This window comes from Caenorhabditis briggsae (assembly GCF_000004555.2).
Source record: "Caenorhabditis briggsae complete genome, chrII, whole genome shotgun sequence".
NCBI lineage: Eukaryota > Metazoa > Nematoda > Chromadorea > Rhabditida > Rhabditidae > Caenorhabditis > Caenorhabditis briggsae.
The window spans coordinates 10,628,938-10,644,686 of NC_013486.2; the positions used below are offsets into that span (position 1 = coordinate 10,628,938).

At 37.6% G+C, this 15,749-nt stretch overlaps 5 protein-coding genes across 5 annotated transcripts in view; 2 read left to right on the plus strand and 3 right to left on the minus strand.

Moving 5' to 3' along the window:
• Nucleotides 1-691, minus strand: part of Cbr-smc-5 — a gene marked incomplete at both ends in the record, with an annotated part of 7,695 nt that extends 7,004 nt beyond the window's left edge. Inside the window, 2 exons of the mRNA XM_002630596.1 lie at nucleotides 359-553; nucleotides 600-691. Of these exons, the coding sequence (XP_002630642.1) occupies nucleotides 359-553; nucleotides 600-691 (287 nt within the window). The remainder of the gene's footprint in view (nucleotides 1-358; nucleotides 554-599) is intronic.
• A 312-nt stretch (nucleotides 692-1,003) lies between these two features.
• Nucleotides 1,004-1,090, plus strand: CBG25654 (the record flags this gene model as incomplete). The annotated part of the gene is made up of 1 exon (XM_045242630.1): nucleotides 1,004-1,090. The coding sequence occupies one exon, from the start codon at nucleotides 1,004-1,006 to the stop codon at nucleotides 1,088-1,090; it is 87 nt and encodes a 28-aa protein (XP_045098189.1).
• A 1,188-nt stretch (nucleotides 1,091-2,278) lies between these two features.
• On the plus strand, nucleotides 2,279-5,598 carry CBG02310 (the record flags this gene model as incomplete). The annotated part of the gene is made up of 9 exons (XM_002630595.1): nucleotides 2,279-2,671; nucleotides 2,726-2,880; nucleotides 3,650-3,767; nucleotides 4,033-4,137; nucleotides 4,183-4,275; nucleotides 4,706-4,798; nucleotides 4,850-4,987; nucleotides 5,175-5,324; nucleotides 5,368-5,598. Coding segments are annotated over 9 exons (1,476 nt in total), but the record flags the coding sequence as incomplete, so codon positions are not given.
• A 103-nt stretch (nucleotides 5,599-5,701) lies between these two features.
• Nucleotides 5,702-6,253, minus strand: Cbr-rpl-22 (the record flags this gene model as incomplete). Its single annotated transcript, XM_002630594.1, has 3 exons — nucleotides 5,702-5,846; nucleotides 5,895-6,019; nucleotides 6,131-6,253. 3 exons carry the CDS (start codon nucleotides 6,251-6,253, stop codon nucleotides 5,702-5,704), a joined length of 393 nt encoding a protein of 130 aa, XP_002630640.1.
• A 781-nt stretch (nucleotides 6,254-7,034) lies between these two features.
• Nucleotides 7,035-9,934, minus strand: CBG02308 (the record flags this gene model as incomplete). The annotated part of the gene is made up of 7 exons (XM_045242631.1): nucleotides 7,035-7,176; nucleotides 7,224-7,363; nucleotides 7,409-7,877; nucleotides 7,982-8,056; nucleotides 8,103-9,505; nucleotides 9,565-9,696; nucleotides 9,848-9,934. The coding sequence occupies 7 exons, from the start codon at nucleotides 9,932-9,934 to the stop codon at nucleotides 7,035-7,037; spliced, it is 2,448 nt and encodes an 815-aa protein (XP_045092343.1).
• Between the last annotated feature and the right edge of the window lie 5,815 nt (nucleotides 9,935-15,749).

A 15,749-nucleotide genomic window follows, 5' to 3' on the forward strand; every position in this document is an offset into this window, starting at 1 on the left:
CAAGGCAATTAGCAGTGGAATGTGTTGAGGTCCGTGGGAATTGTTGCAAAGCGGCTCTTGGCAGGTGGTGACGGTTCCGGCGGGCCTGTCATTCCACAAGTTTTGAAAATTTCAAAAAACACATAAGGGGGACCCTTATGTGATTTTTTTCGATCAAAAAATTTTTTTCGAGTTTTTTTGATCAAACAGACAAACAATCCAAAAAGCACAAAAAATAGAACATTGTATTGAGAGCTCAAAATTCGGTTCAAAATGATAAAATTTTTGCTGCCGGGAAAATTTTCCTCAGGCCCGGCCCGGCCCGGAATTTTACAAGTATGTTTCTAGCAATTATCTTTAGATATGATAATACACCTACATTACAACTTCAACATATCCCTCCTGACATCCATGTCTGATGTATTCGGTGATTTTCTCTGATCTTCCTAATGTTTTAGGACTTCCTCCACACGCAAGGCAAATTCCGCAAATGATAGAACTCTTTCCACTTCCGTTATGACCCAAAATCATATTCAGACTTGCTGTAGGAATGAATGATGTATGCTCGTATGTACTGAAACATAATTGAGTTGAATTGTCGAAATTATGAACAAACTTACAGGAAATTGTGAAAAACCACCCGAAGAAGGGATCCATCTGGAAAGTCTTGATAATTAGGAGGAAGTAGCTCCTCACTGGGATCTTGTGGCATTAGAACCTATAATTACGATGTATTAATTAAATGTATGCAGATCGATTCAGCGAATTCAAGAAGAAAATCTATTTCAGAGAGAAAAAAAGTTAGCATGCGAAATTGTTTTTTGAAAGCGCAACTGAAATCAGGCAGAGCGCGTTTGTATGCAGGCGAAGCGAAATTCAGCAAGTCACTTTAGGTGTGATTTCTGAAGCGCACAAAGACATTTTTAGTGAAAACTTTCAACAAAAAAGTTGCAGCGAAAAAGTCGATTCAGAATTTGAATCCGTTTTTACGAGCAAACCCGTAAGAATTCTTAAAGGTGCAACCATGGATGATCGCTTTTTTTCACGAAATTTTTTTCTGAATCAATTTCCTGAATTTGAAAGATGTACTGTTTTTCTGCCAGACTTCTGACAGCCTTATCAAAGTATGGAAGCAATGGAAAAGGAAGTTTCGTCAGCAACATGGACCAGACAGTTCCCGAGATATTTCATCTTGCATCTATTGAAAGTTGTTCGGATCTCTAACATAAAAATTGTTTTTCCAACTTCAAGAACTTCCGTTTTCAGTTTTGCTACTGAAATAAAAATAATAACAGTGCAAACTAAATCTTTCCAGTTGTGATCACGAAAACAAATACAGAGATATTCTCCTGTCGGATAAAAAAAAACCAAACGATTCCAATAAACTATTTAGCGATTATCTAGACGACGTCAGATGGTTAACCTGTTGAAATAAAAGAAAAAGTTCAGTTTGTTACCGACGATGATGACGTTCCTAATCGAAAAACCATCGACCGTTAAGCCCCGTATATAAAAAGAAGAGAACCGAATCTGTTTGGAAATAAAATACAATATTGCAGATTGAAAAATAAAGAAACATGTTTATTGCTCTGCTACTCTCTGTTAGAATTATTTCCATATTGTCAATAACCGAAGAAGATTTTGATCTCGTTTTTGTACAAGCTGTATGTCTTCTTTTAATTCGTTTCCATGTTTTTAACTGAGTTTTTTTCAGCTTTGGAGACATGGGAATAGAGCCGCACAGTATCCGTATCTCAATGATAAATTTGCTGAAAATGATTGGAATTCAATTGGAAGTGGTATTGGACAGCTAACATATGTAATAAACTAAATTGGAGTTTTGTAATATACAAGATTAACTTCCAGAAAGGAGTGAGACAACATATTGAATTGGGAGAATCTATTCGGAAGAGATATATTGAATCTGGATTTTTGCCAGAAATTTTTGATGAAGAAGTGGTGAGACTCAACTTGGTAACATTGAATTTTTCATTAGTTCTCAAATTCCAGGTGGTTTTCCGTTCCACCAATCGAAACCGCACAATTCTATCCGCTAAAGCAAATTTCCTTGGAATGTATCCCAAAAAGAATGGAGAAGAAATAAAACTTCCAATCATTGTTCTCGAAAATTATGGAAACGATTGTATTAATAATGTGATGTGCAAGTGTCCAAGAAGAGATATACTTCAGAATTTGGCAAAAGATTTGGATGAATATAAAGAAGTAGTTGAAGATCAATCTGTAAGTTTTTGAAAAATAATTATTTTCAATTTTCACCTTCTGAATTTTTCAGACGATTTCTCTTTTCTCAAAACTCTCAAAAGTTGCTGGGGAAACTATACATGCCGAGAATTTTTGGAGATTGCCAGACACATTGCGATGCGAGAAACAGAATTTTCCGGATTCGTTTGAACAAAGGACTCCATGGTACTCCGAAGAATTACTAGAAGAAATGGAAGCCCTGAATACAAAAATCAATAGATTCACATCTGGATTATATGCTTCTCCTGAAAAACCGAATAGACTAGATATTGGAAAAGAAATCAGAAAGCTACGATGTGGTCCTTTGATATCCGATATTTTTGGAAGAATGCTACAGAAACTGGACTGCATATACTCTCAAAATAGAGCAGGAAGGTCCAGTGGTTGTTCAGAGAAAACCTGGAAGATGAAGTACTACGCCTATTCTTCGGTAAGTATATAATTTAGAAAAGAAGAAGAATAACCATGTTATTAATTTTTTCAGCACGACATGACCCTATATTCTTTGCTAACTGCTATGGGTCTTGAAGACCTCACTTCGATGGAAATCGGAAGTTGGCCATCATATGCATCTTCACTGTTTGTAGAACTTTTCATTCGAAAACAAGACAAGAATCCTTATTTTCGGGTAAGTTACTTGTTGGTTTTAAATTAAAATTTAAAATTTCTTATATTTCAGATTATCTACCGTAATCCTTCATCATCTTATGCGCCAACAGAATTCTTCAATCTCACTCCATTAATTCCAAAATGCCATGAATCATCATTCTGCCATCTCAGTATTCTGGAGAACGTATTCAAAGAGTTCAACATTGGAATGCCGGTATCTGAATTTTGCCACGTCACCAATGATCTCGAATTGTGATCTAAATTGCCATATTTTGATAGAGCTAGAAAGTGGAAAAAATAAATTATTTATTTTGGGTGTATTGAGTTCAAATTTTTGGAACTGCCTCTTTGCATAATCTCCTTTCAGGTGCACATGACAAAACACTACTATTTTCAGTTCCCAAAATGTCATTCAAAAAACACCTGAATATTTTTTTGATCAAATATTTGATATTTCGACTATCAGATCATCAATTGTCCGAATTCAAAAATTCGAAAATTTTGAAGCAAATAAAAAGTTTGACATGATCGGGTGCGTTAAACCAATACAGAGATTTCATATTTTAGGTCGATGTCGCTTTACAACTAGATATGTTCTTTTGGATATGTCGACATAAATCTTTTTTGTTTAACGAATATCACTTTGTTTCGTTGACTCTTTCTGTTCAATTTTTCCGGTCTTCTTCTTTTTTTTCTTCAATTTTCAAAACTTAAAACTATAGCCTAAATTAGGACTTTCGTTCTGATTCCTTCGCCTTTTCTTTGTTATCCAACGTCAGTAATACGCTATTTCTCACAGTTTCGCACAAATGCGATTTGTATTTTTCGCTGTCATTTCAAGTGCTTTCTTTTATGAAGTTTCTACAAACACAAATGATGTTGTACCGAAGGAGATGGAACTCATTTTTGTGCATACTGTAAGTTACCGTATTTCTTCGAATAGACGCTCACCCAAACTGTCAACTTTGAGCTCAATTATCTCGATTCCTGTAAAAGATATCAAAATTTTGTGAACTGAAAAAATATTTGTCATGATATTTATCACCAATATTTTATCAGTGAACAAGTTTTTGATATCTTTAGCAGGAATCGAGATAGTTGAGCTCAAAGTTGGGTGAACTTCTATTAGAGGAAATACATTACATATACTGTAAATGGGAAAGCTGGAATCGAATATTCTAGATTTGGAGACACGGAGATCGAAGTCCAGATGGACACCTGAATAATGACCCTGTGGATCCAATGAGATGGATCAAAGGAGGAGGTGGATATGGTCAGCTGACTCCGGTAGGGATATTTTCAAAGTTATCCGTCAGTTGTATTTTGTTTCAGGAAGGCATGGAGCAGCAGTTCATTTTAGGAAAGAAATTGAGAGATCTTTATGTCGAAACTGGATTCTTACATAATTTTTACGATTCTCAGCAGGTGTGTAGGTTCACATTAATCAACTTTAATTTTTTTACTAAGGATTCTTCACAAAGTTTTATTCTCAGATTTACATACGATCGACTGATGTGAATCGTACAATTAATTCTGCTATCTCAAACATGTTAGGAATGTTTTCTTCATCCTCTTCCAGACCTGGTTATTATATTTACCCATATCTGAAAACTTCCAAATTTTCTAGGTGTGGACTATCCTGACATAGAAGGATGGCCACGTGGATTCATGCCGGTCCCAATTCACAGCTCAGGCCCAGCTAACCAAGATTGCGTAGCTAATGCATTTTGTAGTTGTAAACGGAGGAATGCTCTTCTCGAAATCGCACACGAGGGAGAACAATTTCAGAATTACATTCACAGTGAACCAGTTAGTTTCAACGACGAATCGAAATAACCTACACATTTTGTTACAGTATATCCGAATAACTTCACAAGTGTCTGAACTTTTCAACAATACATTTACATGGGATAACCTATGGAAAGTGCACGACGCGGTTATGATTCAAGTGTGTATAATAAATCAATATGTTATTTCTTTAAATCGATACCATTTTCAGTTAATACACTTTCCCGAAGCAGTCCATAATCAAAGTTGGTTTTCTGAAAACTTTTTCGAAGAACTGGAGGAATTGGAACGTCCATCAAAAGCATTTGTTTCTGGTCTTTACGATCCACCAATCGTGAAAGGAATCAATGTTAGAAGAGAAATTCTGAAAACACGCGGTGGTTCTCTCATTAATGACATCTCCGGAAGAATGAGAACAAAATCGACATGTGCAAGAAACCCTCTGAAGTGTGATAGTTACCATGAAAACCTCAAATACTTTGCTTATTCCACAGTAACAAAAACTCTTGAAATGGAAATTAAATTATTTATTGCAGCACGACCACACCGTTTACGCACTTCTGGCGATTCTTGGATTAGAAAGTATCGTTGACGGTCCTGAAAAATATGGAGAATGGCCCGACTATGCGTCAGATATCCTCGTCGAACTCTTTCACAACAGCACTGACCGGTCACCTTATTTTAGAGTCCGTTTTTTCATTTAGATACATTTCCTACCACTGTTTTCAGATACTGTATCAGAAGAATATCAATCATACGTTCGAAGTAATCACTCCTCAAATAAAAAAATGCGAACATCGACAATTCTGCAGCCTGAATGTGTTCGAACACTACGCTAAAGAGTTCAGGCCAGATCGACCGATTCAAGAATTCTGCCAAACACCACCAGGAGAAGACAACCGCATCGCAACATGGATCAACAACAATCTACTCCGACGGACAGAGCCATCATCAGCTAGTTATAACTTCGAAATAAATTTAATTTCCTTGATATTGCTTTTGATCATAACATGAAACTTTTTTTTGAAACAACAATTTATTTCAACAACAATAAGACCAGAGCTTATTCGTGGTCGCTTCCGTTGTCCTCTCCGTCGTTGATGTGGAAGTATCTGACCTCATAGGTGTTCTTGTTGACGGCGACCACACGGAGCCAGTCACGGAGGGAGTTTCTCTTAAGGTACTTCTTGGTAAGGTACTTGAGGTATCTGAAAATGAAAATGTTGTTAAAATTTATAAAAAATCCAAAACTGTACCTCTTGGAGAATGGGATCTCGGAGACGACGGAAACCTTGGATTTTCCGGCCTCGACCTTAACGTTGTTAGCGGCCAAATGTCCGGTTTTTCCGTTGACCTTGATCTTCTCATTGAGGAAAGCTTCCTGAAAGCAACCAGGACTTACTAGGGGCCATTTATACCCTAAGCCTGGTCATTGCGATAGAGACGGGTGCTCTATCGACTAGATTAGGCTGGCTTTTTAGCCTAAACTTACAAGATCCTCGATTCTAAGGATTCCGTCCTCAACTGGGTTCTTGCACTCAACGTTGAACTTGAGATGCACCTTCTTCTTGCGAAGAGCCTTCTTGGTAGACTTGGCGTGTGGCTTAGCGACCATGATTACCTGAAAATATAAATTCGTATTAGTGGCTTGAAAGACATTGATAATTTAAGAAAACCCCGTTGAAATTAACACAATTCTTAACGAGAAAAGAGATAGAAAACAGCAAAAATGAACGAAAAACTGGCTTGGCCCAAAAAATTAAGGGAGGGAGAAGCGAGGTGTCTTGCCGCGGCGGGAGACTACGGTAACACTCGTTTCAGCTGTGTCCGTCTCGTATTACTACACTTCTTTTTTTCGTCGAAAGCGACGAGGCAGCAAAAAAAAGCCAAAAAAAAAACGTTTTTTTTATGGAAGAACAAAAAAGCAATGGTTAAATTCTAAATTAAGCTCTTTTTGTTAATAAATCGTAATATTGTGTTATATAGATCTTCAAGGAGTTATACATCTGTGTATTTAAAACAGTCTTCTGCCCCGAAATTGTTCAAAAACCATTTGGACTTGGTATTTCTTCTTTTTCGCTCGATACCTTGATTCATTAATTGAAATAACTTTATGTATAACTGAGACATCAAAATACAAAAAAAGAACATATTCAGTTGAGTTCACTCGTAAGCGAAAAGAATGGAAGTATATTCAAAGACGGAAAGAAATGAGAAAGAATGGGAGGGAAATTTTGGCAAAAATTATTTCAACTTCCTAAAACAAATATGATTGTTTTCATCTTTTTTAATACAGATCGGGTCAAAGAGAATAAGGAATACAATTCATCGGGATATCGGAATCTCAGTTTTCATGGTTACATTTTGGTTTTTGTACATTTTCTTATAGAACGTGATTATACATTCGTAGCTTTCATAGAGATTTTCACAGTGGATTGGTCCGAATTGGCAAGATTTCGATTCGAACCCAACATGCTTCTGATACGTTGACGAAGAGTTGTGCGATCCGTGCTTGCAGAACTTAAGCTCACGTCACCTCTGAAAATGAAATTATAAAAATATATGGAAAAGTAAATGTATCTCACCTGATATCATCTGCAGTCTTCTGTTCTTCTTTTTTCGTCACAAGTTTCTTAAGCCATTGAACGTCAACTCCCAAAGTGTGACGTCCAATTGAACCTCTTCCGTGTTTCTTTCTGCGTTTACCAGCTTCACGAGAACTAATCTGCAATTAGAAGTTGATTACGACTTCAGAATTTCAGTAACTAACGGGTAGTTGTTCATATGGACTGACTGGTCTGTTCTCAATTCCATTTGTAACAATTGGGGTGTTGTTGTTCTTCTCTTTCACTGGTTTATCAACTAAACCATGTAGAATCAGTTGCTCAGGTTTTGATTTCATCGGAGACGGAGGCAGAAGCTCCTGGATGGTCGCTTCTGTTGGATCAGTACTCCGAGATTCTCCCATAAGATATTCCACGCACTGAGCTGATGCAACACGAGCGAACGTCGAGCTCTCCAGTTTCAACGCAACCGTTGGCTCCGTGTCCATAGCTTCAGATGAGCTAATTGAAGTTGTGGATACCAATTGAATCTTCTCTGTTTCAGACTGCTGAAGGCCGCCAGGTGGTGTGGAAGGTTCATTATTTAATCCACGTCGAGAAACATGATAAGCTACTACAGATGCATGATCCAGCTTTCCAGGCATATCAGCTATCCTCTCACGGACCATTTTTCTTCTGAAATACTTGTTTATTAATTTTTGTATTCAGAATTAAATTTTCAGAAAAAAACACTCTCTAGGAAAGATATTGAGACTTAAAACTGAAAGAGTCGTTATTACCTGGCTCTTTGTTCTGCCTTGGTCATCTTGTCTCGTTTGTACAACTCTGGATTTTCCAATACTCTGCGTTTTGCCCTGAAAAAATCAAAACCATATTTAGATCTTTCTCAGAGAAACTCACATGGACAGTTGAGTCGCAAAATGAATGAGACGATGACAAAGAGTGGATGCAGTAACTGGTGGATACAGATATTCCGATTCTGGTCCTCTTGGAGTTTCGTTTCCAAATCCATTTGCAATGACATCTCTCATTCTGACCAACATTAGCTCATGACGTTTTGCAGCATCTACACATGGAAGAGAAGCAGCACATGGACGATTTCTGGCATATTCTGAGTTCTTATCTCCACCACGTGTTGATACATCCAAGGTTCTATCTTCTCTTGGACGAAGAGCATTCTCCTTATTCTCTTGTTCAATTTTCTTTATGACGCAAAACTTTCCAACAACTGGATCAAAGTTATCTGAAACGCCATCAGAAGTAATGAATACAACGTCTCCTTCTTCTACGAATGTCATTGAGCAAGTTAAGTTATGAAGTTGCGGATTCCTTCCATCGACTGGTCCAAGAGCACCTCCAGCATCTCTCATATCTCTCATTTGATCAATATCATGGCTTCCCAGTGTCACTTCTCGAACTCCATAGTGGCGATTGTAGACGAAACAAAGAGAGTCTCCGACATTACAGACACAAAGAGCCCATCCATTTCCACGTTTAACTGGAGCGACTAGAGCCACACAGAGAGTTGTGAGCATGCCTCCTTCTTGAAGGATCAATGAATGGGCTGAATGGAAAGCAGCAAGCATTTCATGGAATACTTCTGTAGTATCTGATAAAGAATCTTTGATTACTCGAGCATTCAGATGATCAATTGCTCCTCGAATTGCACATCTTGCTGCTAATCTCGCACCTTCACCCCAGTTGACACCATCAGCCAATGCCAAAACGCCGTTGTTACTTCTTCCAACAACTCCCCAAACATCAGCAATTGGCTCGCCAGCATTCACTCCAGTTATTGGATTCTTCTCATATAAGGACACACTCATTCCATATGCTCCTTGCTCGTGATAAGCGCTCCAATCGTAGTCTTCAGCAGACGGTCGGCCTGCACTGAAATCATGATGCTCTCCATTTGGACCAAGAATAGAGGAGCACGATCCGAGAAGTAATGAATGTCGTGAGCTCTTTTTCAGATTCATAGAGATTGGAGCATCTAAATCTTCTTCATCTTCTGCTTCCTCGTCCGTGGTTCCATCAATTGACAACGACATCTCATCATCAATATTTGCCATTCGAACCATCTGAACTCCTTGTCGAACTTCTCCAACTTCTGTCAATCCGCCTTCTGGTCCAGTGTAGGATCCGAAAACATCTCCGTCTAAAGCTTCCAACTGAATTGCTGGTAGGTCTAACCCAGTTTTTCCAAAATAAACTTCTGGGAATTCATGTCTACGAAGATCGATTCCTCCCAAGAAATTCTGAAGTTCCGAGTTGTCATCTCCACGTGGTGTAGTTGGTTCATCCTGAAAAACGTAATAGCTACAGTAATCTGTTTCTAGTTATAGACATCTTTCTTTCTAACTTCTTTTAAGTGTTCCCTTCTCGTGACCAACTTCTGTTCCTCCACTACCGCGTTTTCTTCTTCAAAAGCCAATTCCGCTACCGATTTAACGACTATGTTATCATTAGTTTCGGTGACTGACCAGCGCCTCTTCTCAGCCCTCCAAGAGGCCGTTTTCAATTGGTCTATTCATCAATTTATCTCTTCATTTATCTTCTTGATCAGAAAAGAAGAAATAGGAGAGAGAAGAAAAAAGAAAAGATAGATTAAACTAAATGAAACATTTGTTCAGATGGAGATCTACCTGATTTTCGTTATCCAGACTTGTTGATGGTCCGAACTTATTTCGAAGAAGACCGCGTACGTGCTTCCGAATAAATGATGAAGGCATCGTTACCCTGGAAATTGGAATTTGATATACGATTTCAATGAAACGAGAGACAAAAAATTCAGAAGGAAAAAACTGTCAAAAAAAAAACTCAAGAAGACCCCCCCCCCCCACACTGTCCAGTTTAACCTCAGTTATCTCGACTCATATAAGAGATATCAAAAATCTGTCAACCGATAAAATGTTTGTGATATTATAACAAGTAATTCATTAGTTAACAACTTATTGATATCTTTAACAAGAGCTGAGATAAATTGGCTCAAAGTTGAAGGTTGAGGGGGCCTTCTATACAAAACTAAACTGCAATGTTAGACTAATTTCGACCTTTTTCTTTAATACAACAAGACATACAGAATATGAACATTGTGATGAAAATTCAAAGTGACAAATATAATAAGACGGAATGAAAAAGGGGAGAAAAGAGAAGTACTCTCTCAACCCAACCATCTCTATTTTGAAACTAGTCCTAAAGTGGTTGTTTTTGTTTCTATTTCAAGTAAAAGTGGCGCCAAATCAACTGTCGGTATTACGATTTCGAATTTTTCGGTTTCTTCTTCTCAATGGATAGCATTAAAAAGCAGAACCCATGTTTATTCAAAATGCAAAAAAAGAACAAGAGTAAAAAAAACCGGAAGGACAATTATTGGGGAAAAGAAGATGGGGAGAAGAAAAAGATTTATTGGCAACGGACACGTTTCTGACAAGCGTGAACACTAGCGGAATACCTTTGAAAAGACATTCAGAGACTGGGTTAGTATATAGATTGACTAGATATTCAGAAAGGGACTCAAAAAACATCAAAAACCACACAAATACCTTTGAAATATGAGTCTTAATACACCAACTTGTTTTACGTTTCCTAATTTTCTAGAAAACAAGAGCATAAAACTAAAACAACTACTGTTTTCAGACAAACAAAATGAAGACACTCCATACAAAATGAATCTCTCTGTGAGGTAAAAAAAAGTATAGATATAAATGTATGGTGTCAATAAAGAAACAGGGTGTGTGCTCATGTGTTTGTAATAGGGATAGTACACACATACAGGCTGTCCCAAGACAGTTTTCATTCAGAAAAAAAGGGATTCATATATTCAGGCGACGTAGTCAGTCATGTGGAGATGTGTTTACACTGTGTCACCCATTTGAGGAGAACGTTTGCACCACCGCCCATTAATAGATACCTATTATCCAGAGACATCATGCCAAAAGCCAGTTTGAATATAATCGAAAGAACTGTACAAGTTTGATGTGAAATGCAATTAGTTTACGATTTTATGAGATGACGATAGTATACGAACAAACTAAGAATTATCAATAGTAGAGTACTATTTACGAAGTAGGCAACGATTTTGAGAATAAAGTCAGTCTGGAGAACAGGAAGATCCAAGGACAGAATGGGTTATGTTTCAGGAATAGTGTTAATATTGAACACGTTAAGCCATGTTTACAAACTAGATAATAAAAAGATAGTGTCTCAAGTGCTCTTTCTTGAAGCGGAACCGAAAAACTGAACACACACCCCCAAAAGGGCGTCCCGACCATGTTCCTATCTCAAGAGTGACCGTTTGAACGAAAGACGGAAGGAGAAGGACAACCTGAAGGGACTGGAGAGAGAGAGTGTAAGAGGATTTGAGAGAATGAGACAGTTCTGAATAGAGAGACAACGAGACGCAGGTGTAATAAAGGTGGAAAAAGAGTGAAGAGGCACAAAAAAAGCACAGCCAGTCGGGCCTACGAACGGAGAAGGGACACGACAAACGAAGCAGGCTTGCTTTACTTTACTATTTAGCTTGGCATGGTCCAACGGGATCAATCTTATATTCCTCCATTGCATGGCAGATTTCAAAAAAAATATAGCATTAGAAGAATTTTCCTAGTCGGAAGTACAACTTTGATTTGATCTAAAAAAAGATTTTAGAGCATTCGGAAACAAAAAAAAAAGGAAGAATGAGGCAGTCAGTCAATCAAGTAAGTGTCTTCTGAGCAAAAAAAAAAGAAGAAGAAAAAAGGGATGAGAATGAACGAAACGGGAATGATTGAGTGTTTTACTAAAACGGAAAACGACAAATTTTGGAATGTGCACTAAAAGTGCATTCTTTGGGCACAAAGAGTTCAGAATGGACTTTTTTGGAAGTTCCCCAAAAATGTTCAGAAAAAAAACAGATTCCGGCATTTTCAAAATTGTTCTTCCAGAATCTTAGATTTCGTTTTGAAACTTTTCAGGGTGTTAATTTGGTACAAAAAACGGAGGTGTGGAAGAGAAACGCCGGGGTCGTGGCCGAAGGCCACACAACGACAACTAACCCGACTTTTTAAGGGAAAAATGACAGAAAAATCGACAAAAAACATTTTTAGGTTACGGTAGTTGTCGTTGTGGGACCATCTACCATAGCCAATGGCGTTTCTCTTTCACACCTTCGGTTCTCAAAGAGTTTCAAAACAAAATCTAAGATTCAGGAAGAAACGGATTCCATAATTTTCAACTTTTTTGCATTTTTGACTATGAGAAACGAAATATTTAATAGTTTCGCTAAGAGATCACAGCAACTTAACGAGATCCACATGTCAATGAGTAGGATTGTTGGATTGGCCTTGAATACAGAAAACACATTATTCAAACTTGCACTCATTGTTTTATGAGGTTCGGAAGATTAAGCAAAGGAAATTAAGTTCTGGGTTTTCAAAACACATTTATAATGATTCCAAGATCTGGGTGATGCGTCACAAGATTGGGTCCAGGTCACCAGCCAGAAAATAATATACTTTCAAAAATATCTCTTATTCTTCTTCTGTTTTCACTCATGAGAAGCCATGTGTTGGAACGATGTGGCGGAGGAGAGGATTATAAATGAATTAGACACTTTCTGAGGCCAGAAATTTTGGGACGAGAAGAAAACGGAGGAGAGCATAAACATTTACTTGTTTACGAATGAAGCCTCTTTCTCTCTCATAAATGGGTTTTAAGAAAATGAAGAAGAAGAAGAGAAGGAGAGCTTTGAAATTGACACTGAAACAACGAAAATACGTTTTTGAAGTGGGTTGAAAACGAAGAGAACGATGTTGAAGAACAAAGAATTGAGCCAATTTTACGACGAGCACTTTCCATCTTTTTATGTTTCTCCTTCAGACGTATTATTCTTTGTTCCACACGTTCACAATGGCACCTACTTATGACACAATTTGAAGAGAGTTTACAAGAAATAACATTCCTAATGGAACATAAAAAGTGTCTTCTAAAGATGTTTTTTGGAACGTCTTGTAAATGCGCTCAAATGCGATGACCGTAATTCTACAGTAAAATTATCGTTTGGTCTCGACGCGAACGCTTCAAATTGAACTGCTGAGACTCTACGCAACGGTGCCTGCATTCCATCGAAAAACGCGCGGAAAAGAACTATTCATAAACGTTGCGGAAAAAACACACCGTGTCTTCTCCTCGAATAGATTCGAAGTTCCGAATTGGATTATTTTTTGAATTGGAAAAATATCTCAGACCATCATTTGATTCGGAAATTGTGCACTTAGCCAGAGAATCAATCATCTGGTTCACATAGCATTTAGAAAATCTAGAAACACATTTGGAAACACTTCATAACGTATTAGAATGAATCGGACTGGCTACAGTAGTTTATGTTCAGAGGGGATAGAGAGGATGCGCGAGAAATCGAGGTCGAAATTGAAATGAAATGCCGAACACAAAGAGTGAATAGAGTCAATGATTTGCATGCGAAAAGCCAATGGAGAGAAGGAGAAGGAGGAAGGGGGATTATTCAAATAAACTCATCTCTCCATTCATCATTACAAATTCGTCTTCGACGATGCTGTCAAGGGGGCTTGTTTTGATTGACTGGACATAGTCTGATTTGTTAAAACATATTTCAGTTAGTTAGAGTTTTCAGATTCAAAAACAGAAAACTTGAACTATGCAAAAAAAGTAAGACTCAGTGAGACAGACACCAGAATTCTACGAATCAGGAAGAGAAAAGTTTTTTCTCGAGCTTAGTGAGCTCGAGAAAAATATAAAAAAATGGACAAAAAGCGCGCCCATTTCGCTTGACCACACACACAAAAATGTCTTCTTCGTTTCCGTTTTTTCATCCTCCCTCTCCTCCCACTTTTCCAACAAAAGGTGTCAAAATACGCGGAAACAATGAGGGAGAGAAGACACACACATAAACACAGTGACCGGAAAAAATTGGTTGAAGCAGCTATGGGATGCACGTTTTCTCTCTCTCTCTCTCTCTCTCTCTCTCTCTCTCTCACACTTCAATTTTATACAACATCTTCTCTGAAACATTTCTACGCATCACGTTGCGCATGAATAATAAAAAGAATGGGTGAAGGCAGCGTCCGACGTCTTCTGCAGAACAGAAGGACAACGAGATGATAATTGTGAAGAAGCAGGAGAAGCGTTTGAACATAATTATCGGACGATATAAAGTCAATTAACCTCTTGGTCAATTTACTGCTCTTTCTAGAACTAAATAGTAGGTGGGACTAAAGAGTTGAAAGCTCATAGATGAGGTTTTACTGTTTAAATCTAGTCTTTCGTAAGAAAGAGCATTTTTTTAGAGAGTTCTAGAATAATGGAACCAGACTTTTCACATCAAGATAATCGAAGGAACATCATCTTACAGGGTGGCACACAATTACACGAACTGATACAAACGAGTATATCTTTAAACATGAGTATCTTGGAATCATGAATATCGGTAGAAATAAAATTTTATATTTGATTAAAAGCTACTGAAATTTTCAAAGCGATTTCTCAAGTCTAGGTATTGTTATGATTGTCCAAAGATGAACGGTGTCCTGCAAGTCGTTGTGATTTTTCATGGCATTAAGCGAATTTGATAAGCTATAACTCACCATCAGCTCAAAGTAGATTAGATAATTTGAAACTTTACCAGTTTATTATTTGAATATCAGCACTCCAAATTTGAGCCCACTACAACAATTCAGTCTAATTTTATGCTAGTGCAAACTTTAGTCCGGGTAATTATACGCCTCCCTCTGAATAGGTCCAGATGAAGTCTTTCAAATTTTTATACCTAAAAATCGTTTAGCATAAGCTATTCTAAAACCATAAAACTTTGTTGCTTCCTCTTTTCTTTTACTTTTCTCTGGTTGCCATACCTTTTCGTTTCCCCCCCCCCCCCCCCCCAGCAGTAATATAACTGAAAACTCGGCTGGATTTCTAGAGAAAACAAAATATGCTGGATGATGATGCTGGCGACCTCCCCCCAACAAACAACTTCTTATCCATAAATATATCGAAATAGAAAAATATAATGAGAAGTGGAGAGACGCAGAGAAAATGAAATTGAGCAGGAGGGAAACGGGAAAAAGAAAGAGCTATTAGTATGGTGGTGAAAAAAGGGAGGAGTGTTGAAGATGTGAGAAAAATGAGAAGATGATGAAGGAGATGAGAATGGAGAACTGAGTTTTTAATTAGTGGATCTACGGTTATTATAGAACCTTCCCGAGACAAATTCAAGAATATACTCGAAGACATTGGTCCAAGTATAAAAAACCAAAAAATTAGGTTTTTCGAAAAGACACTTGAGACGGAATTCATATCTGAAAAGAAATAAACTCTACAGGGTAGTGCCCAATTATCCGGACTGATAAAAAACGGGTATATCTTTAGACATACGTATTTTGGAAGCACAAAAATTGGTATGAATATAATTTTACGTTTGATTCAAAGCTACTTATATTTTCAAAGCGATCCCTCAAGCCTTGAGGATTATCCAAAGTTATGATTGTTCAAAGATGAACGGCGTAATGTTTCCTGTGATTTTCATGAGATGGA